The sequence below is a fragment of the Phyllobates terribilis genome, unplaced genomic scaffold (genome assembly GCF_046119375.1).
Source record: "Phyllobates terribilis strain yellow unplaced genomic scaffold, ASM4611937v1 Scaffold_4__5_contigs__length_816908805, whole genome shotgun sequence".
Taxonomy (NCBI): Eukaryota; Metazoa; Chordata; class Amphibia; order Anura; family Dendrobatidae; genus Phyllobates; species Phyllobates terribilis.
Genome location: NW_027362764.1, coordinates 748,194,287 through 748,216,828, shown reverse-complemented (window position 1 = coordinate 748,216,828; position 22,542 = coordinate 748,194,287). Strand labels below are relative to the sequence as shown.

The 22,542-nt window shown below is 47.1% G+C and overlaps 1 protein-coding gene across 2 annotated transcripts in view; it reads left to right on the top strand.

Moving 5' to 3' along the window:
- FAM91A1 (family with sequence similarity 91 member A1) overlaps positions 1-22,542 on the top strand; it is a 49,982-nt gene that overhangs the window by 4,718 nt on the left and 22,722 nt on the right. For both annotated transcript variants that reach the window (XM_073679844.1, XM_073679843.1), the window contains exons 3-15: positions 1,939-2,090; positions 2,861-2,918; positions 3,765-3,832; positions 4,156-4,269; positions 4,413-4,503; positions 4,727-4,789; positions 5,012-5,118; positions 5,573-5,611; positions 6,423-6,535; positions 8,915-9,033; positions 9,627-9,739; positions 14,169-14,255; positions 14,816-14,939. In XM_073679844.1, coding sequence (XP_073535945.1) covers positions 1,939-2,090; positions 2,861-2,918; positions 3,765-3,832; positions 4,156-4,269; positions 4,413-4,503; positions 4,727-4,789; positions 5,012-5,118; positions 5,573-5,611; positions 6,423-6,535; positions 8,915-9,033; positions 9,627-9,739; positions 14,169-14,255; positions 14,816-14,939 — 1,248 coding nt within the window. The remainder of the gene's footprint in view (positions 1-1,938; positions 2,091-2,860; positions 2,919-3,764; positions 3,833-4,155; positions 4,270-4,412; positions 4,504-4,726; positions 4,790-5,011; positions 5,119-5,572; positions 5,612-6,422; positions 6,536-8,914; positions 9,034-9,626; positions 9,740-14,168; positions 14,256-14,815; positions 14,940-22,542) is intronic.

The following is a 22,542-nucleotide window of genomic DNA, read 5'->3' as shown; positions in this document are numbered from 1 at the left end:
TGCAGCAACCCCAAGAAAGAAAAGGGAGTTTCACACACTAGATGTCAGGAGATGCCTTCACGGAATTCTCTTTTCAGGGTCCGGGCAGAGACCAGGCAACAACCAAAGGGTCGCTAGCCAGATGGGTCATCACGTCAGGCAGCCTGGCCCCACCCTGAAAGCTTAAAAGCGCACTCCACCAAGGCTGTATCTACATCTTGGACAGAGAGGGCCAACGCTTCTCTCGACCAGATTTGCAGGACAGCTACGTGGTCTTCACCTTCTTTAGGCACTATAGGTTAAACTTGGGTTCTGCTGACCTTGCTTTTGGGAGGAAAGTTCTGCAAGCAGTGGTCCGTCCCTAGGGGATTCCTCTGTAATCTCTCTCCATGGTGTTGTTGTGGGGAAGTAAAAAATGATGCTTACTGGTAATTGGATGCAAAATCTATATCATGGGTTGTGTATGACGCATCATTTGGGATTGCCCCCTGGCATGGGAAACTGATTTAGGGTCCGGTCTTGCTTCATGGAGAGGGATCGTCTACAGCGGACATGACCTAGACATGAAGGAGACTCCGTTTGGTAGTAATGGTGCTGACGTAAAGTTTACTCAAGACTGAATCAACATGTTCAAGGGCAAAGACCGCAGGCGCGCTGCACTCCGGACACTTCTCTAAATTCCTGCAGCTCTGCCCCCCCTCTGTTTCTAGTAACTGATGCCCACCCAAGAACGGGTGCTCCTCTCCTAGAAATAGCGGCAGCATCTCTCCTTTTGCCCTTGGAAACAGCTGTGTGCTCTCGCTTGTTGTAGGAGCAGTTAGTGACCGGGATTAACTACCTGACTGCATGCATGTTGTAAAGGCAGGAAGGCCGGGGCTTCGATTGGCGACTGTCCTGTTCGGTCTTGTGTGGTCCATCGGGCCCAATTGCTGTCCATCATGTGTCGGACCTCTCATTTCATCATGGTTCGGCATTAGGGGCTTTGGTTTGTTTCCAGCCCTGTTCTCCATTCACTTCCAAAAATAACTATGGTATTAAAAAAATTTGGCAGGTTATCGGAAAACTCCTGCCCCAGTGACCAGCAGGTATTACCAGGCCTCGATACTTTGGCCCCGAGGTTATCCAGGACATGTGCTCTCATGTAATGTGCCACCTGCCGGCGGATCTGGCTCCGAGCTACATTGTAAGAATTCCATTGATGCCACCACCCGCTGCCGCCCGCTGGGCCTGTAAGGAGGTTGTAGAGCTTTTTTTCCCTGGAATGTATAAACAAGTTGTTTCTTGCAGCCACCAACTCTGACGCCGCGCTCAGAATATCATTACTCCCCGATGAGACCCGCACAGTCTGCTCGCAGGACTGTCGCCACATCTTTCATCTTCAGCTTTGTCATCTGCGATCACTGGATTTGATCACACGTTATTTTGCAGTGATCGATAGTCCCCTATCCACACACGATTCTCCCCGACCCTGCAAGGTTTTATCCTTTTTTTTTTAAATTTTTTTATTTCTTTAAATTGCTCCGATGCATCGAAACACGACGTCACATTTTTAGCAATTCTTCCGTTTTGTGTCTACAGCTGCTATGCACACGCCCTCATGTACTAGGTAGGTAGCAAAACAGAAGGGAGTATAATTGCACTGGTCACAAAATGGTAGGAGGTTTTTCATCAAGACTTTACAAAATCGCCTTTTTTTAATATTTATTTGAGCACTCATAAAATTGGAGGTCTAGTCATTAAAGGAGTTGTCAAATCTATTATATTAATTACCTATCCTCTGGGTAAGTCATCCTATTGAGATAAGTGGTGGTCTGACACCCGGCATCGCTGTTAGCAGGTCCCATGGACAATCCCTTTTATAATCTTTCATCGATGCTGTGCCATCACTGTCTCAGATTTGTCGGTCACCCCCTTGTATATCTGACCGTCAACTAATTAATATATTTACTCTCTGTCCAGTGAAACACGTGAAAAAAGACGAGCGGAGATATTATGAGGAACTCCTGAAATACAGTCGGGACCACCTGATGCTGTACCCATTCCACCTGTCCGACATCATGGTGAAAGGTCTCCGGATAACGCCCTTCTCCTACTACATCGGAATAATGGAGGTAAGAAGTATATAGGAGTGGGTTTATATACGGCAAGACCTTTTTACAGAACGCGCCCCCTTTTTCGGACCAGATTTTTTTGTGATACATGTCACTGACCGGATACGTGGGCTGGGAACGTTGCTGATTCTAGGCTCTTACTACCACTATCCATTGCGCCTCATCAGAGGGACTCGCTGTGCAATCAGATGCATGCCCCGACGATCCTGGCCCGCCTCGCTGCTCTGCCCCCGACGATCCTGGCCCGCCTCGCTGCTCTGCCCCCGACTATCCTGGCCCGCCTCGCTGCTCTGCCCCCGACGATCCTGGCCCGCCTCGCTGCTCTGCCCCCGACGATCCTGGCCCGCCTCGCTGCTCTGCCCCCGACGATCCTGGCCCGCCTCGCTGCTCTGCCCCCGACGATCCTGGCCCGCCTCGCTGCTCTGCCCCCGACGATCCTGGCCCGCCTCGCTGCTCTGCCCCCGACGATCCTGGCCCGCCTCGCTGCTCTGCCGGTATCCTGTTGATGGACAGGAGAGTAAAGTTATTCATTAGGAACCTTCATTCTTTACCCGCCCGGGTCATGTGATGGACACATTGCTTGTTACAGTACAGTTATCAGAGCTGGGAGTTGTAGTGCTCCTCCATGCCCATCACATGTGTGCCAAGACAGGTTTTTATTAAATGAGGCTTCCTGTTTGCATGAAGCCGAGATCTTTGAAAATGGAAGCAATGGATGACTATTCAGCATGGCATATTATTGCAAGTCATTTTTTTTCTTCTCCCAAAAGGACATAATGAATAGTGAAAAAAGCTACGACTCCCTGCCGAACTTCACTGCCGCAGACTGTGAGTACTGGGGGTTATTCAGCCTCACGGCACTATGGCAGATCCATTGAAACTGCAGGGTGGTACTAGTATGCACAATTATAGACGTTATATTTCTCACTCCCCCAAGAAATGCAAAACGGGGGCTGAAAAAGAATTGTGGCGCATCGTGGTCACATGGTGCGAGTCCACGTGTCTGAACATTCCGTGACTCAGTTCTAGAGTTCCGGTGAGGTCACATGGTGCGAGTCCACGTGTCTGAACATTCCGTGACACAGTTCTAGAGTTGCGGTGAGGTCACATGGTGCGAGTCCACGTGTCTGAACATTCCGTGACTCGGTTCTAGAGTTGCGGTGAGGTCACATGGTGCGAGTCCACGTGTCTGAACATTCCGTGACACAGTTCTAGAGTTCCGGTGAGGTCACATGGTGCGAGTCCACGTGTCTGAACATTCCGTGACACAGTTCTAGAGTTCCGGTGAGGTCACATGGTGCGAGTCCACGTGTCTGAACATTCCGTGACTCAGTTCTAGAGTTCCGGTGAGGTCACATGATGCTTTTCTGAGCTGCTGACTTAGCCTTAAAGTGACACGTGATGCACCATTAGGACAGATGAATACTGTCTGATCGCCGAGACCCCCACTGATCACTAGCATAGGGGTCTTAATCCCGTTGTCCCTTTTGCATTAATATTTGAGTAGAGCGTCATGGGTGGCACATGAGCACTGATGTTCTATCATTGTCTATGCGCTCAGCCAGAGTAAGAACAGGGTATCGGGACCCCCCCGTCCTGTGGATGAATGCAATTCTTTGGGAGCCCCCTTTAAGTATGCAGATATTCAGTGTTCTACGGTTTCCTCTTTTGAAGGCCTAAGACTCCTCGGTATCGGAAGGAACCAGTACATCGATCTGATGAACCAGTGTAGATCATCTAAGGTAAGGAGGAGGATGCTTGGTGTTTACTGGTGCCGTACTCTTGTAGTGACGGCCGGGATATCGTGTATGAGTTGGAAGAAAAAAATATATTTCTTAAAGAGATTGTTCTGCCTAATTTAAGTTGAGCGCAGTAATTTTATAATGGATCTTTATTGTAACATGGGCTTTATGGCAAATCCAAGAAAATGCCATAAATGCCTGATGGATGTGATCCTGAGAACCTATAAAGGCAGATGCATGTGTGCTCCTCACTCCATCCACTTCCCAAGTGTGCAGCTGTCAGTCAGTAAGATTTGGTTTCCTCTCTTTTGTCCCCGCCATAGAAATTTTTCAGAAGGAAAACAGCCCGCGACTTACTGCCCGTGAAGCCGGTGGATATAACCATAGAGGCCTGGTGGGTGGTGCAGGCCGGGTACATCACTGAAGATGACATCAAGGTATCCTCACCACCCGGGACTGAAGACTACCTATCCTCTTCTAGTTCCTTTCTCTGCCTTTTATCGAGATGTTTGCTCTCAGGGAATTGAAATATTAGTTCTTTGCATCTAAAGGTTTTTATGTTTTCTTCCTTCTCTTTTAGATTTGCAGCAACGTCGAGAAAAGAACAATTGACAAAATCATTGATTCTGGTCCTCAGCTGGCGGGATCTCTGGAGCACAACGTCGTCCATAGTAAGTAACGGTGCAGGAGGGTCCGGCGTTGTCCTGTGCAGATTTGCTCCAGATTTTCCATTTAGAGGAGCAGCAAAGAAATCCGCAGCGTAAATTGACCGGCGATGTGTTCTATGAATGTGAAGGATTGTACAATATTTTCCTACTTTTTGTATTATTTTGGAAAACTTTGATTTATCATTTCTTGTTATTAGATGGTAACACGACTTTACTCTCTTTTTAGGCCTTTATAATAAAGGGTTTATATATCTGGACGTACCAATCTCCGATGACAGCTGCATCTCGGGTAGGTGAATGTTTTCACCATTTTCGGGGCCTGCAGAAAGCTGAGAGACGACCCCAAATAAAGACAGGACTCCGTCAGGATTTCTTCCTTCCTGGATAATTTATGATATATTTGCGTTTAGCCTTTTTGAGCGATGAGACATTTACATTGTGTGGATCGAATTTGATCTTTACTTTATCAGTAACTGGTAGAAAGTAATAATCATTTTGTTATTTTTATCAGTACCTCCCCTCGAAGGTTTTGTGATGAACCGGCTACAGGGAGATTATTTTGAAACGCTGCTGTACAAAATCTTTGTTTCCATAGATGAACACACCAATGTGGCCGAGGTAAGTTAGGAAATTATCCAGATTGATAGAACTCTATGGATAATCCCTGTTTGGTAGAGAAGAGCGAATCAATTTGCCGGACCCTGATCCAGCAGCCACGCCGGGGGCACTGCAAACTGCCTCCTACCTATTGGCATCCCCCAATACCGGCATGTAGGAGGATCTTGTAAGACAGGACCCACCATTCACAATAGGTGATGTCACAGCTCACCTCCTCCTCCTCCTCCTGTACAATGTCTGATAACACCTCTATATACAATAGATAACACAGGATCCGCCATTCACAATAGGTGATATCACAGCTCACCTCCTCCCCCTCCTGTACAATGACTGATAACACCTCTAAATACAGTAGGTAACACAGGATCTACCATTCACAAAAGGTGAAGATTACAACAAATCACAAAAAAATGAAAATTGACTTTAAATGTACCTTTTAACTTCTCTTTTTCAGCTTGCAAATGTCTTGGAGATCGACTTGTCTTTAGTAAAGGTACGGGAACCACCGTCTTGACTTAGAATATCAGATCAGAGGGGGACTGACTCTTTGGGTGCCTGGTTTTCCAGCTCTTGTGAATGGAAGTGAGCTGTAATACGAGGCACATCTGCAGCAGTATCAAAAGTGTAGGAGACGCGGCACTTCTTCACCTTTCAGTCATCTGATCGGGAGGGATGCCGAGAGCCGGGACCCCCACCATTGTCCTATCTTTTTTTTCTAATCTCAGAAACGTTATTAAAGGGAACCAATCAGGTGGGATTATACTGTTTACCTGCAGATGTAGGGTTAATCTGCAGGTAAAGAGCATTACATTTCTCCCTGCTCGGCTGCTTTACTGGAGCAGTGGCTACAGGAAGAAAATGAAGTTCTATTCTCCCTGCAGCTGCTGCTTCCAGTCATTGGGGCGGAGCAGGTGGCGGTTACAATCACTGATCACTATACAGTAAGGGCGACTGTAATCACTCCCTGGAGCTTTGATTGCGTGTGTGTGCAGAGCAAGCTGTCAATGAAAGTACCCCTGTACTGCCCCGATTTCTGAAAGTGTACAGCTGCAGGGAGGATATAACTTCGTTTTCTCCCGGACATGACAGATTCCCTTTAAGAACAGAGATTGGTTTATGTATATGTCGTCTTGGTCTCAGAGTGTTTCTCCCGTTACAGCAGCAGGTTGTGCTCCAGAGCTGCTCTTCCTGCTGTAACTTAGGGAACTGTCATTGTCGGAGTGTACGGCCCTAAAGCGATTTGGCTATGAAATCGATCCAACAGACGTGACATGTCTTTTTTTTTTTTTTTTTTTTGTCTCCAGAACGCGGTGTCCATGTATTGCCGTTTGGGATTTGCCATTAAAAAGGGACAAGTGATCAATCCCGATCAGCTGCACCCATCGTGGAGGAACGTGCCATCTGTGAACCGACTGAAGTAATTCTTACTGCAAAACTTTACTCTTTAAAGTATTTTTCTATATGTTGTCGGTTCTTTAATTCTGTGCAGATCTTTGGTTGTCTGGATCCTGATACCCTCTCAGATTTGATGTGAAATGGTAAAATACCAGCTGCCCGGCAATCACCACTAGGTGGCGCTCAGGTCAAACAGATTTATTATTTAATTGGCAGCTAAATAATTCCTACCACAAAGAATTTTTTTACCAGGATGTATTATAATAACCCAGTAAAACATGAAGTACCAAAATAATTTTAAAATAAATATTTTATTTTAGACACGTTAAAATCCAGAATTAAACCATAAAAAGAGAAAGGTACCAAACATGAGGAGGCAGAAGAAACAATATTAAAATCTTTAGGAAAGCTTGAGTAGTCTTATAATGATTTAATTATGCTGTGGATGAAGCACTCATCATAAAGAAAGAGGTATAGTAGTGTTATATGTAACAGCATGGAGTGTCAAAAAGGAATCAATTTATGCCACACATTGGACCGAATCAACAGGGCAGCAGTGCTATAGCATACTGGTGTTCTCGTGCACAAAGGTGCATAGATCAGCACTATTTATTAATTGCATGACCAGCACCTGCGGCCGAAGTGATCGATCCAGTGCATATAAATATATAGAAATCTCCTGCTGTCACCAACACCTAATACTAAATGAGTACATTCAATACATAGGCATATCTAAACAGTAAAGTGTAAAGTACTTATTCCATACCAATGTAGATACTCCTGCTTCCTGCCCCGACGCGCACGTTTCGCATTAGCTTCTTCGGGAGGCGTGTCACACTAAGGGGTGTGCTCGTTTTTTATGTGGCAACCAGCCAATGAGGGGATAGTGGGCGGAGACGAAACAAATGATGCTAACAGCGTGGAACCAATGGCGCGTGCGAAGACTGAGGCGGCATCCAGGAAAGGAGTCCCGTGACCAGCGGTCACATGCTGGATGACGCTCTCGTCCTCAACAGTAAGTGAAAGCGAGGCGTGATCCGCATTAAAAGACCACGGTACTCAGGACTCGGGGCCGCAACAGTCCGCGCACGCGCACTTACCACATGAAGAGCAGATCATAGATTGGAACGATAAAGAATGAAGTGAATGAAGTAGAAATAAGAACAAATAAAAGAAAAATTAATAAATAAATAAAAGGGGACACCGCCCACTATCCCCTCATTGGCTGGTTGCCACATAAAAAACGAGCACACCCCTTAGTGTGACACGCCTCCCGAAGAAGCTAATGCGAAACGTGCGCGTCGGGGCAGGAAGCAGGAGTATCTACATTGGTATGGAATAAGTACTTTACACTTTACTGTTTAGATATGCCTATGTATTGAATGTACTCATTTAGTATTAGGTGTTGGTGACAGCAGGAGATTTCTATATATTTATATGCACTGGATCGATCACTTCGGCCGCAGGTGCTGGTCATGCAATTAATAAATAGTGCTGATCTATGCACCTTTGTGCACGAGAACACCAGTATGCTATAGCACTGCTGCCCTGTTGATTCGGTCCAATGTGTGGCATAAATTGATTCCTTTTTGACACTCCATGCTGTTACATATAACACTACTATACCTCTTTCTTTATGATGAGTGCTTCATCCACAGCATAATTAAATCATTATAAGACTACTCAAGCTTTCCTAAAGATTTTAATATTGTTTCTCCTGCCTCCTCATGTTTGGTACCTTTCTCTTTTTATGGTTTAATTCTGGATTTTAACGTGTCTAAAATAAAATATTTATTTTAAAATTATTTTGGTACTTCATGTTTTACTGGGTTATTATAATACATCCTGGTAAAAAAAATTCTTTGTGGTAATAATTGAGTGTTCGGAAGTACTATTAATTTATCAATTTGGACACTTCTTGTGAAATTTAGCTAAATAATTCCATAGGTATTGAGCTCCCTCTAGTGTTAACTGCGGGCAGCAAAAAGTTTTAGCATTGTTAAAGTGGTTGTGAAAATGAGTTATTACCAAAGAATATAACTTAATTTCATGGATCAATCCCTTTTTAATCCTTTAAAGACCAGGGAATTCTTTTCCTTATTTTTTCCCACTCTCATTTCTTCCTCGATTTCTTTCAAAAGCCATTATTTCCATATTTTTCCGTTGACATAGATGATGTATGAGGGCTTGGTTTTGTTTGTTTTTTTTTTTTTTGCGTGATGAGTTGTAGTTTTGTATGGCGCCATTGATTTTTACCATATAATGTACTGAAATGCGGGAGAAAAAATTCCAAGTGTGATGAAACGTTGGGAAAAAAAAAAAATGCATTCCTGCCATTGTTTTTGGGTTTTGGTTTTACGACGTAAGACTTGTACTAATATGTGCGCTTTCTGACTTGAAGGAGCACATTGGATCCACAGAAAATGCTTCTTTCCTGGGAGAGCACAGAAAGCAAAAGTCCCGTACAAGATCTGGCGTCTTCAGCTACTGACACCGACACCAACAGCCAGGACGATGCAGGTAAACCTTAAAGGGGTCTTCCTATCTCCAAGATCCTATCCCAAGATGTAGTAGGTGTAGTAATAATAATATTTCAAATACCTCCAATTAGAAATGTAGTATAGTTTTCCTAATTCGCTATGTCATTTACCCCATGTGCAGGGCATTGCAGTAGCTTATGTCTCCATGGTTATGACTACTCATATAGTGACAGTTGTTAGTGTTCGTAACCATGGATACCTAAGCTACTGCAATGCCCTGCACATGGGGTAAGTGACATAGAGAATTAGGAAAACTATACTACATTTCTAATTGGAGGTATTTTCTATTATTATTATTATTATTATTACACCTTCTGTATAGGGAGTATATGATCACTTGTTGGGGGGGTATTTTGTGATCATGATAACAGGGCTTTGCCATGATTCATTGTCTATAGGACTGTTGGAGATGGAGGAGAACAATCCCATATACAGTGAATGGAGCCGTGTAATGCATTTATGGCCACCGCTCCATTTTTAATGTCACTTTTCATAGCCCCCTTCTCAGAATTGCTGTGGCTCCAAGTTCCTATCTATAATCTCGTTCCCTTTTTTATATATCTCGTTTGCTAGCGGAGACATCCAGTGTGAGCAGCCTGAACCTAACGAGTGGGCACACCAAGCGCATCGCCTTCTTGTTTGACTCCACTCTCACGGCCTTCCTCATGATGGGTAATTTATCACCGGTAAGGCTATGTTCATAAAAACTAAAAAAAGAAAACATTGTTTATATGCAACTCTCCACTTTTACCCTCAAAAAAACTCCCAAAACCTACTGACGTCCTTTCGGCTCCGTTGCATCCTCCGCTTTTCCTGACGTTTTGCTTCTTCCATGATGCCGTCTCCTCGTGAAAATCCCACAACACGGCAAAGGCAGTGGAGGAATGGATTCGGCTCCCCGTGCCACTGCAGGAGTTCAGGGCAGAGGAGTCGAATATAGGCCAGCAAAACTGCACCAGTCTTGACAAAAATGCTGCTTTTTTATTCTGCAATTTCAAAGAAACCAAAAAAACACATGGAAATTAAAATGCGTCATATTGTCCCCACCCTGCCAATCATTGCATTATTACCTGGTTTTCTTGCTTACAGTGAAGGAAGTAATTATTTGATCCCTTGCTGTTTTTGTACGTTTGCCCACTGACACAGACATGAAGAGTCTATAATTTTAAGGGTAGGTTAATTTTAATATTGAGAGATAGAATATCCCAAAAAAATCAAGAGATTCACATTGTATAAATCAGATAAATTTATTTGCATTTTGCAGTGAGAAATAAGTATTTGATTCCTCTGGCAAACAACACTTAATACTTGGTGGCATAACCCTTGTTGGCAAGCACAGCAGTCAGACGTTTTTTGTAGTTGATGATGAGGGTTGTGCACATGTCAGGAGGAGTTTTGGTACACTCCTCTTTGCAGATCATCTCTAAATCATTAAGATTTTGAGGCTGTCGCTTGGCAACTCGGAGCTTCAACTCCCTCCATAAGTTTCTATGGGATTAAGGTCTGTAGACTGGCTAGGCCACTCCATGACCTTAATGTGCTTCTTTTTGAGTCACTCCTTTGTTGCCTTGGCTCTATGTTTTGGGTCATTGTCTTGCTGGAAGACCCAGCCACGACCCATCTTCAGTGCTCTTACTGAGGGAAGGAGGTTGTCACTCAGAATTTTACGATACATGGCTCCATTCATTCTCCCATTGATGCGGTGAAATAGTCCCGTGCCCTTAGCAGAGAAACACCCTCTAAACATAATGTTTCCACCTCCATGCTTGACAGTGGGGATGGTGTTCTTTGTGTCATAGGCAGCATTTCTCTTCCTTCAAACACGGCGAGTTGAGTTAATGCCAAAGAGCTCAATTTTTGTCTCATCTGACCACAGCACCTTCTCCCAATAACTCACAGAATCATCCAGGTGTTCATTGGCAAACTTCAGATGGGCCTGCACATGTGCCTTCTTGAGCAGGGGGACCTACTGGGCACTGCAGGATTGTAAACCTTTAAAGCGTAATGTGTTACCAATGGCTTTCTTGATGACTGTGGTCCCAGCTGCCTTGAGATCATTAACAAGTTCCCCCCGTGTAGTTTTAGGCTGATCTCTCACCTTCCTCATGATCAAGGATACCCCGCGAGGTGAGATTTTGAATGGTGCCCCAGATCGATGTCGATTGACAGTCATTTTGTATTTCTTCCATTTTCTTACTATTGCACCAACAGTTCTCACCCAGCATCTTACTTATGGCTTTGTAGCCCATTCCAGCTTTGTGCAGGTCTATGATCTTGTCCCTGACATCCTTAGAAAGCTCTTTGGTCTTGCCCATGTTGTAGAGGTTAGAGTCTGACTGATTAATTGAGTCTGTGGACAGGAGTCTTTTATACAGGTGACTATGTAACACAGCTGTCTCTAATGCAGGTAACGAGTTGATTAGGAGCGTCTAACTGGTCTGTAGGAGCCAAAACTCATAATGGTTTGTAGGGGATCAAATACTTATTTCTCAATGCAAAATGCAAAAAAATTTATCTCATTTATACAATGTGATTTTTTTTTTATTTTTTTTTGGGATATTCTATCTCTCAATGTTAAAATTAACCTACCCTTAAAATTATAGACTCTTCATGTCTTTGTCAGTGGGCAAAGTTACAAAAACAGCAAGGGATCAAATACTTATTTCCTTCACTGTAGGTCCAGATCTTTTAACACCTTTATTCTTCCCTATAAGCCCCCTTAACGTCAAATACTTACCCCTGACCCAACTTCATGGTTCTCCTCCTACTTATAACCATCCAAGCATGAAATGCCGCCCTCACTAGGTATAATAGAATTATAATTTTCTATAATTAATTATATCATATTTTTATTTATTTATTTTTAAGTCTTTGTGCCCACAATGCGTTTTTAAGCGTTTCCGCAGCGGCAAAAACATTGCAGAAACGCTTAAACACTTGGTAGAAGGTCTGCCATGTTCCCCAATGATAATCCGCATGTGCTGTGCACATGCTGCGGAAATTTCCGCTGCGGATTATCATTGCGGAAAAAAAACGCAGCACTACCAATTATTTTGTGGAAGCACGGCGTTTTCGCCGCCATTGACTTGTATTAGACCGCATGGATTCCGCTTCACTAGATAAGGACATGCGGAATGCATGCGTTCAATGTGCAGATGGTACCCGGGTCTAGAGGACAGGAGACTCTCCTCCGGACCCGGGTACCATAGAAACTGTAAAAAAAAAAAAAGAATAAAATAAAAAATAAATATTACATTTACCTTCTGATGGCCCCCGGTGTGCTTGTCTTCCCTTGCCTGCAGATCGCGATGGACTGGAGGACCTGCGCTGACGTCATAGACATGTGACGGGTCACGCGATACTGACGTCGGCAGGTCCTTCAGTGTACCGCGATCTGCCGGCATCCAGGACGGAGTGAAGCAAGACTGCGGGGGCCATCAGAAGGTGAGTATAGATTTATTTTTTTATTTTTAACCACTCTCTCGGGTCACACTATATAAATCAATGCCGGTTGCATGGATTTATATCATGTCACCAAGTTGTCAAGCACTTTCCAAGTGATGCTAAAATCGCTTGGAAAGCGCTTGTCAACCCACATGCGGAAATGCATGTGAAGAAAGCTTCACATGCGCTTGTCCCTGGCAGGAAAAACGCATGTACAATCCGCATGTACAATCCGCATGCACAATCCGCATGCACAATCCGCATACGTTTTTTCTGCCAGGGAGATGCAGAAACGCTCAGGAAAAATCCGGAGCATTTCTGCATCGTGGGCACATGGCCTAAGAATAGTTTTTTTTGGTTGGCCGTACCTGGAAAATAGTTTTCATTTTTTTTTTTTTTTGATTTGCTGACACATGCAGATTGTCACATGGGTGTATTTAGCCTGGAGGCATCTAAGTTCTGCAAAAAGCCGGTGATGTAAGGCTATGTGCCCACAATGCAGAAATGAAGCAGAAAATTTCTGCATCTCCCTGGCAGAAAAAACGCATGCGGATTGTACATGCGGGTTGTACATGCGGATTGTACATGCGTTTTTCCTGCCAGGGACATGCGGAAGTGAAGCGTTCTTCACATGCATTTCCGCATGCGGGTTGACAAGCGCTTTCAAAGCGATTTTAGCATCACCTGGAAAGTGCTTGACAACTAGGTCACACTATATTAATCCATGCAACCAGCATGGATTTATATAGTGTGACCTTTAGAATGGTTAAAAATAATAAAATAAACCTTGATACTTACCTTCTGATGGCCCGGCGTTGTGTTGCTGCGCTCCTTCCTGGCTGCCAGCTGATCGCGGGACACTGCACTGAAAGACCTGCCGTCACATGACTGTAACGTCAGCACAGGTCCTTCAGTCTGCTGGCAAGCACAGGGAAGGAGACCGGGGGCCGTCGGAAGGTGAATATAATCTTTATTTTTTATTTTATTCTTTTTTTTTACAGTTTCTATGGTACCTGGGTGTGGAGGAGAGTCTCCTGTCCTCCACACCCGGGTACCATCCGCACATTAGAACGCGCCAATTATGCAAATACAGATGCAGTCTTGCGGAATTGCCGCGTTCTAATGCAAGTTAATGGCGGCGAAAATGCAGCGCTTCCGCAAAATTAATGGACATGCTGCGGATTTTTGAGCGCAGCATAAGCGCTGCGGAAAAATCCGCAGCATGGGCATTGAAAGTGCGGAATTGCATAGGGGACCATGGCAGGAGGCTTACCATGCGTTTCCCAAGCGTTTACGCTGCGGAAAATTCCGCAGCAAAAACGCTTGAAAAAGGCATCGTGGGCACACAGCCTAAGTGCGATGTCTGTCTCGCATTAGAGAGCTCACACCTTTCCCCCCTCCCCGTGGCCTTGCTTGCATATAAATATCATGGCCACAGCAGTCACATTTCGTGATGTCACTGCTGCAGTACAGTGTCCAGAGCGCGGCAGGGAGGGGGCCGCGCTGTGGGTGCGGCAGGGAGGCGGCACTTGAGCGGCAGGGGCTTCAGTGGGTCATAATGCTTCTTCTGTCATTTATGGCATAATCCAGGCAATCCCTTTAATGCAGGCTTTGCTCACCGTGTAGCGTCACTTATACTTTACCGCTCTTTCCCTTTCATGAACTTTACAGAATCTGAAGAGCCACGCGGTGACCATGTTTGAAGTGGGCAAGTTGTCAGATGAGACCCTGGACAGTTTCCTGGTGGAACTAGAAAAGGTGCGCTGCTCGTATCGCTCATCCGTCCAGTTCTGTATTATTTTTGTTGTTTTGTAGCAAAACCACCACCCGGCGACATCCGACTTCTGACGTTACACTCGGGTTTCTCAAAAACCTGAACACAAAGTGCTAAATAATAGATATTAAAGGGTGTGTAGACATTTGCAACCATTGTTTCCATACTCCCAGTGCATCTACAATATAAATTTAAAGGAGTCTGGATGAAATTTCTGCTCCTCTTTTGTGTCTTCATCTCCCGTAGAGACCGACATGAATTCACGATTACAGATTATAAACCAGCGCAGGCTAATCCTGTAGTCGTATGCGTTGTTCTCATACCTCAACTTATTTTTAGGGGCGGCGATATTGAATTAACAATTGACTAAAAGATGAGACAGCGCGGAGTAGATTAATGGTCTGTAGCCATCGGTGCGCACAGGAGCTGTATACACAAAACAGAGAATATTTTCAATCAACGTTGTTGCTTTTTTTAAAAAAAAAAAATTAGATGCATTGGAGCAACATATTCTGTCGATAATGTCGTTGTCTGTGTATTGCAGGTACAAAGCACGGGGGAAGGAGAGGCTCAGCGGTACTTTGATCATGCACTCACTTTACGAAATACCATCCTCTTCCTTCGCCACAACAAGGAGCTCATCGCACTTCCTGAGCAATCGCCAGCAGGTGAGAAACGTGTCCCATCTCCTCCGCTCGTGACAGGGTGTACGACCGGATCCACTGATATCTAAATATTATACATTTATTATTATACATTTAAAGATTTTTCTGTATTTTCATGACTTTGAAAATTGTACATTCACACTGAAGGCATCAAAACTATGAATTAACACATGTGGAATTATATACTTAACAAAAAAGTGTGAAACAACTGAAAATATGTCTTATATTCCAGGTTCTTCAAAGTAGCCACCTTTTGCTTTGATGACTGCTTTGCACACTCTTGGCATTCTCTTGATGAGCTTCAAGAGGTAGTCACCGGAAATGGTCTTCCAACAATCTTGAAGGAGTTCCCAGAGATGCTTAGCACTTGTTGGCCCTTTTGCCTTCACTCTGCGGTCCAGCTCACCCCAAACCATCTCGATTGGGTTCAGGTCTGGTGACTGTGGAGGTCAGGTCATCTGGCGTAGCACCCCATCACTCTCTCACTTGGTCAAATAGCCCTTACACAGCCTGGAGGTGTGTTTGGGGTCATTGTCCTGTTGAAAAATAAATGATGGTCCAACTAAACACAAACCGGATGGAATAGCATGCCGCTGCAAGATGCTGTGGTAGCAATGCTGGTTTAGTATGCCTTCAATTTGGAATAAATCCCCAACAGTGTCACCAGCAAAGCACCCCCACACCATCACACCTCCTCCTCCATGCTTCACGGTGGGAACCAGGCATGTAGAGTCCATCCGTTCACCTTTTCTGCATCGCACAAAGACACGGTGGTTGGAACCAAAGATCTCAAATTTGGACTCATCAGACCAAAGCACATATTTCCACTGGTCTAATGTCCATTCCTTGTGTTCTTTAGCCCAAACAAGTCTCTTCTGCTTGTTGCCTGTCCTTAGCAGTGGTTTCCTAGCAGCTATTTTACCATGAAGGCCTGCTGCACAAAGTCTCCTCTTAACAGTTGTTGTAGAGATGTGTCTGCTGCTAGAACTCTGTGTGGCATTGACCTGGTCTCTAATCTGAGCTGCTGTTAACCTGCGATTTCTGAGGCTGGTGGCTCAGATAAACTTATCCTCAGAAGCAGAGGCGACTCTTGGTCTTCCTTTCCTGGGGCGGTCCTCATGTGAGCCAGTTTCTTTGTAGCGCTTGATGGTTTTTGCAACTGCACTTGGTGACACATTCAAAGTTTTCCCAATTTTTCGGACAGACTGACCTTCATTTCTTAAATTAATGATGGCCACTCGTTTTTCTTTACTTAGCTGCTTTTTTCTTGCCATAATACAAATTCTAACAATCTATTCAGTAGGACTATCAGCTGTGTATCCACCTGACTTCTGTACAACACAACTGATGGTCCCAACCCCATTTATAAGGCAAGAAATCCCACTTATTAAACCTGACAGGGCACACCTGTGAAGTGAAAACCATTTCCGGTGACTACCTCTTGAAGCTCATCAAGAGAATGCCAAGAGTGTGCAAAGCAGTCATCAAAGCAAAAGGTGGCTACTTTGAAGAACCTAGAATATAAGACATATTTTCCGTTGTTTCACACTTTTTTGTTAAGTATATAATTCCACATGTGTTAATTCATAGTTTTGATGCCTTCAGTGTGAATGTACAATTTTCATAGACATGAAAATACAGAAAAATCCGTAATTGAGGTGTGTCCAAACTTTTGGTCTGTACTGTGTATATATGTATGTATATATGTATGTATATATGTATGTATGTGTGTGTGTGTGTGTATATATATATATATATATATATATATATATATATATATATATATATATATATATATATATATATATATATATATATATATATATATATATATATATATATATATATATATATATATATATGGGTCTGGTAGGCGGAACCTCTGAGCTACTATACAAGGCGGCGGTCCTTGTAAGGGAGCGGGTGGCGACCAGGGAAGACGGGTAGGCAGTCACAGCAGGTGACCGGGGCAGTCTCTGGGTAAACGGGCAGGAGGTCACAGCAAGTGACCGGGGCAGTCTCTGGGTAAACGGGCAGGAGGTCACAGCAAGTGACCGGGACAGTCTCTGAGTATAGGGTAGGTACGACCTGTGACGGCTGAGCCTCCAGGTAGGCTAGCAGGCGGATGACAGATGAGTGCTCCCAGGTGAGCAGGCGAGAGTCTCTGGAAGAGCAGGTGGTCACAGCACGTGACGGCAGAGCCTCCAGGTAGGCAGGCAGGCAGGTAGCGGAGGAGCGCTCCCAGGTGAGCGGGCAAGAGTCTCTGGAATAGCAGATGGTCACAGCACGTGACGGCGGAGCCTCCAGGCAGGCTAGCAGGCAGGTAGCAGATGAGCGCTCCCAGGTGAGCAGGCAAGAGTCTCTGGAATAGCAGGTGGTCACAGCACGTGACGGCAGAGCCTCCAGGTAGGCTAGCAGGCAGGTAGCAGATGAGCGCTCCCAGGTGAGCGGGCGAGAGTCTCTGGAATAGCAGGTGGTCACAGCACGTGACGGCGGAGCCTCCAGGTAGGCTAGCAGGCAGGTAGCAGATGAGCGCTCCCAGGTGAGCGGGCGAGAGTCTCTGGAATAGCAGGTGGTCACAGCACGTGACGGCGGAGCCTCCAGGTAGGCAAGCAGGCAGGTAGCGGAGGAGCGCTCCCAGGTGAGCGGGCAAGAGTCTCTGGAATAGCAGGTGGTCACAGCATGTGACGGCGGAGCCTCCAGGCAGGCTAGCAGGCAGGTAGCCGAGGAGCGCTCCCAGGTGAGCGGGCAAGCTGGTCCATAGACAGACTGACAGGAGTAGGAAGGCAGACCGTCGGACCTCAGGCTAGCAAGCAGGTAGCAGGAATATCAGGCAGGAAACAGACAGCAAACTGGCAGGACTCTGGCAGGAATCAGGCAGGTAACTGGCAACGGGACCTGAGGGCTGAAGCAGAGTAGTGAACAGTGCAACAACATTGCTCGGGCACCTCCATTTTGGAGGAGGTGCCTTATATATGGTGAAGTCCTCCGGCCATTGGCCGGGGACTCCTTAGGACGGCGCGCGCGGCCCCTTTAAGAGGGAGGGAGCGCGCGCGCGCCCTAAGCACAGTGGCCGGGAAGGAGCGCGCGCTGCCAGCAGAGCGGGAGGGGGACGCCGGGCTCGGAGCAGAGAGGTGAGGGGAACAGCGTCCCTGCCTAGCAGAGGGCAGGGACGCCGACGCTACAGTACCCCCCCCTTTAGGCCCCCCCTTTTGGCCCCCCCTTTTTTAGGCCAGACAGAAATTTAGCAAGGATGAGAGGGGCATGGATGTTCTCCCGGGGCTCCCACGTTCTCTCCTCAGGACCAAACCCCTTCCAATCTACCAGAAAAAAGTTTTTTCCTCTTACCCTTTTGGTGGCCAGAATGTTCTCTACCTCAAACTCGTTTTCAGCGGAAACCGGAGCAGGAGGCGTACCTGTAGACTTGGAAAAAGAGTTAAGTACCACGGGTTTGAGGAGAGATACATGGAAGGAGTTAGGGATCCGCAAGTTGGCCGGGAGTTTCAATTTATAGGCCACCGGGTTGATCTGACTGATGACCTCCAGAGGACCGATGAACCGAGGCCCTAACTTATAGGAAGGAATCTTGAGCCGGACATACTTGGACGAGAGCCAGACCTTATCCCCTGGACGGAATTGAGGAGGATCCAGACGTTTTTTGTCAGCGTGTCTTTTCATACGCTCGGATGACAGAAGGAGTGCGGATCGGGTACTCTCCCATGTGGAGGAAAATTTGTTAACAAGAGATTCCGCAGCCGGATTGTCCACCGAGGTGGAGACGGGAAACGGGATCCGAGGATGCTGACCGAAGACTACAAAAAACGGGGATTTGGAGGAAGATTCGCTCTCGTGATTGTTGTACGAGAATTCGGCCCATGGCAGGAGATCCACCCAGTCAGAATGGTGGGCATTAACGAAGTGCCGGAGGTAACTGGTCAGGATCTGATTGATCCGCTCCACTTGACCATTAGACTGTGGGTGGTAAGCGGAGGAGAAGTCCAGGGTGACGTCTAGCAATTTACAAGTGGCTCTCCAGAAACGAGAAGTGAACTGTACCCCACGATCCGACACGATGTGACGGGGCAGGCCATGAAGACGGAAGATGTGGCGGATAAAGTCTTTAGCCAGCTCGGGTGCAGACGGGAGGCCTGGCAGGGGAATGAAGTGAGCCATCTTGGAAAAGCGGTCAGCGACCACCCAAATGACCGTACAACCGGCAGAGACGGGAAGATCAGTTATGAAGTCCATCGCTATATGCTGCCAGGGGGCAGCAGGTACTGGCAGAGGAAGGAGGCGACCGGCTGGCAGGTGTCTCGGAACTTTGTTGCGGGCACAGGACACACAGGCAGAAACAAAGTCTATTACATCCTTGCGCAGGTTAGGCCACCAGTAGTGCCGGGAAATAAGCTGGAGGGTCTTTTTCTGACCGGCGTGGCCAGCTAGTTTAGACGAATGACCCCAGTGTAGGATCTTCTCCCGATCAGGTACCGATACGAACGTCTTACCGGGAGGGAGACTATTTAGACTCACGGGAGCCACCTGCATTACTCTGGCGGGATCGATGATATGTTTAGGTTCTTCCTCGAGATCAGATACCAGAAAGGATCGGGACAAGGCGTCTGCTTTGATGATCTTGTCAGCCGGGCGAAAATGTAGAACAAAATCAAAGCGAGCAAAAAACAAGGACCACCGGGCTTGGCGCGGATTAAGTCTCTGGGCATGCTGGAGATAAGCCAAGTTCTTGTGGTCAGTGTAAATTATTACCGGATGAAGAGCCCCCTCGAGTAGGTAACGCCACTCCTCCAATGCCAGCTTGATGGCCAATAACTCTCGGTCTCCTATGGAGTAATTGCGTTCAGAAGAGGAGAAGAGTTTGGAGAAGAAGCCGCAAGTTACCATCCTCCCGGAAGAAGATTTTTGAGTAAGTACCGCTCCGGCTCCAGAGGAGGAGGCGTCAACCTCCAGAAAGAACTGCTTGTTGCCGTCCGGACGATGCAGCACCGGGGCGGAAGAGAAGGCCTGTTTTAAGGAAAGAAAAGCCTCCTCTGCTTCGGGCGGCCACTCTTTGGGATTAGTACCCTTATGGGTGAGCGCGGAAATTGGGGCAGTCCGGGAAGAGAAGTGCGGTATGAAGAGGCGGTAGTAGTTGGCGAAGCCCAGGAATCGCTGAATGGCCTTCAACCCCTCCGGTCGGGGCCATTTCTCGATGGCAGACAGTTTCTCTGGATCCATTCGTAGGCCGGTCTGAGAAATAATGTAGCCCAAAAACGGAAGCGAGGTCTGCTCAAAGAGGCACTTCTCATATTTAGCGAAGAGGTGGTTCTGCCTGAGCCTGAGCAGGACCTGACGAACGTCCCTCCGGTGAGTCTGGAGATCCGGAGAGAAGACCAAGATGTCGTCCAGGTACACCACAACGCAGGAGTAGAGAAGGTCCCGGAAGATGTCATTGACCAACTCTTGAAAGACGGCAGGAGCGTTACAGAGACCAAAGGGCATTACCAGATATTCATAGTGGCCGTCCCAGGTGTTGAATGCAGTCTTCCATTCATCCCCTTGACGGATACGGACCAGGTTGTACGCCCCACGGAGGTCCAGTTTGGTGAAGACTCTAGCCCCCCTCAGGCGATCAAATAATTCTGGAATGAGCGGAAGGGGATACTTATTCTTCACCGTGATCTGGTTAAGGCCTCTATAGTCTATACAGGGACGGAGAGAGCCGTCCTTCTTTTTTACGAAGAAGAAGCCTGCTCCCGCCGGGGAGGTAGATTTCCGGATGAATCCCCTGGCCAAATTCTCCTCAATATATTCGGACATTGACCGGGTCTCAGCAGCGGACAACGGGTAAATACGCCCACGGGGAGGAGTAGTACCGGGTAACAGGTCGATAGGACAGTCGTATGGTCTATGAGGGGGTAATGTCTCTGCCTCCTTTTTATTAAAGACATCAGCAAATGACCAATAGGGAATCGGAAGTCCAGGTAGATTAGTTGGGGTAGGAGAAGGACGGACGGGATGAACAGGAACCAAACAAGTCTTATGACAGTCCTGTCCCCAGCGAAGGACTTCTCCGGTCTGCCAGTCAAGCACGGGTGCATGTCTCTGGAGCCAAGGTAGACCTAATAAGAGGGCGTGAGAGAGTCCAGGCAGAACATGAAAAGAGATGCTCTCAGAATGCAGCATTCCCACCTGCAGAGTTACGGATTCGGTGATGAGTTGGATGGGACGTGGTAAGAGGCCCCCATCCACAGCAGCGACAGATAATGGTACAGCCAGAGGTTTGGTGGGAATGCGGTATTTTTCTACCAGGGACTGTGAGATAAGATTCCCGGCCGCTCCAGAGTCAAGTTGGGCTAGTTCGAAATAACGATTCTCCCCGCAGATAATAGAGACTGACAGTAGCAGAGATGGAGAGGATTTATTCTAGTCTAGGTTGACCTCTCTGAGCGAACCTAGACACAGGCGTTTCCCGACCTCTCCGGGCAGGTACGGATCTGGTGCTCCTTACTGCCACAGTAGAAGCAGCTCCCTTCGGCACGGCGTAAGTCCTGACGGGTTTTGACCATCTTGGTCTGGTCGACCTGCATAGGCTCAGCAGAGTGTACCTGGGGAGAGACGGATCTCTGAAAAGTAGGAGCTAGACGTGGCAACCTTCTCTCACGGGTGACCTCTTTGGCATGCTCCTGGAACCGTAGGTCAATCCGGGTGGCAAGAGTTATTAGGTCATCGAGAGTGGTAGGAATGTCCCGACCGGCAAGTTCATCTTTAATACGGCCGGACAGACCCTCCCAGAAGACGGATACCAGAGCGTCGTTATCCCAGGCCAGCTCCGAGGCAAGGGTACGGAACCGTATGGCATATTGGCCCACGGTGAGACTTCCCTGACGGAGGCGTAGCAGAGATGATGCGGATGAGGTCTTCCGTCCGGGTTCGTCGAAGACTTTCCGGAAAGCCATGAGAAAGGCAGGCAAGTCGGACACCAAGGGGTCTCCTCTCTCCCATAGAGGATTTAGCCAGGCCAGGGCCTCCCCGGTGAGATGGGACATGATGAAGGCAATTTTGGCCCGGTCGGAGTTAAACTGGTGGGACAGGAGTTCAAAGTGCAGGGTGCACTGATTTATGAAGCCCCGAGCCTGGGCGGAGTCGCCTCCGAAGCGAGAAGGTGCAGAAAGCCGGGGTCCGGGGTAGGATACTATGGTATTGGTGGGCAGCGGAGCTGCCGGGTTGCGAGTCATGGCACTGGCGGTGGTTGCTGGTGGAGCAGTCAGAGTGTCCAGGCGAGAATTGACATTCCGCAGGTGACCCAGGATGGACTCCTGTTGGGACCTCTGACGGGACAGTTCATGACAGAGGTCCGAGAGCGAGGGAGCTTGGGTGCCACCGGGTTCCATGGCCCGAGCAAACTGTAACGGGTCTGGTAGGCGGAACCTCTGAGCTACTATACAAGGGGGCGGTCCTTGTAAGGGATCGGGTGGCGACCAGGGAAGACGGGTAGGCAGTCACAGCAGGTGACCGGGACAGTCTCTGGGTGAACGGGCAGGAGGTCACAGCAAGTGACCGGGGCAGTCTCTGGGTGAACGGGCAGGAGGTCACAGCAAGTGACCGGGGC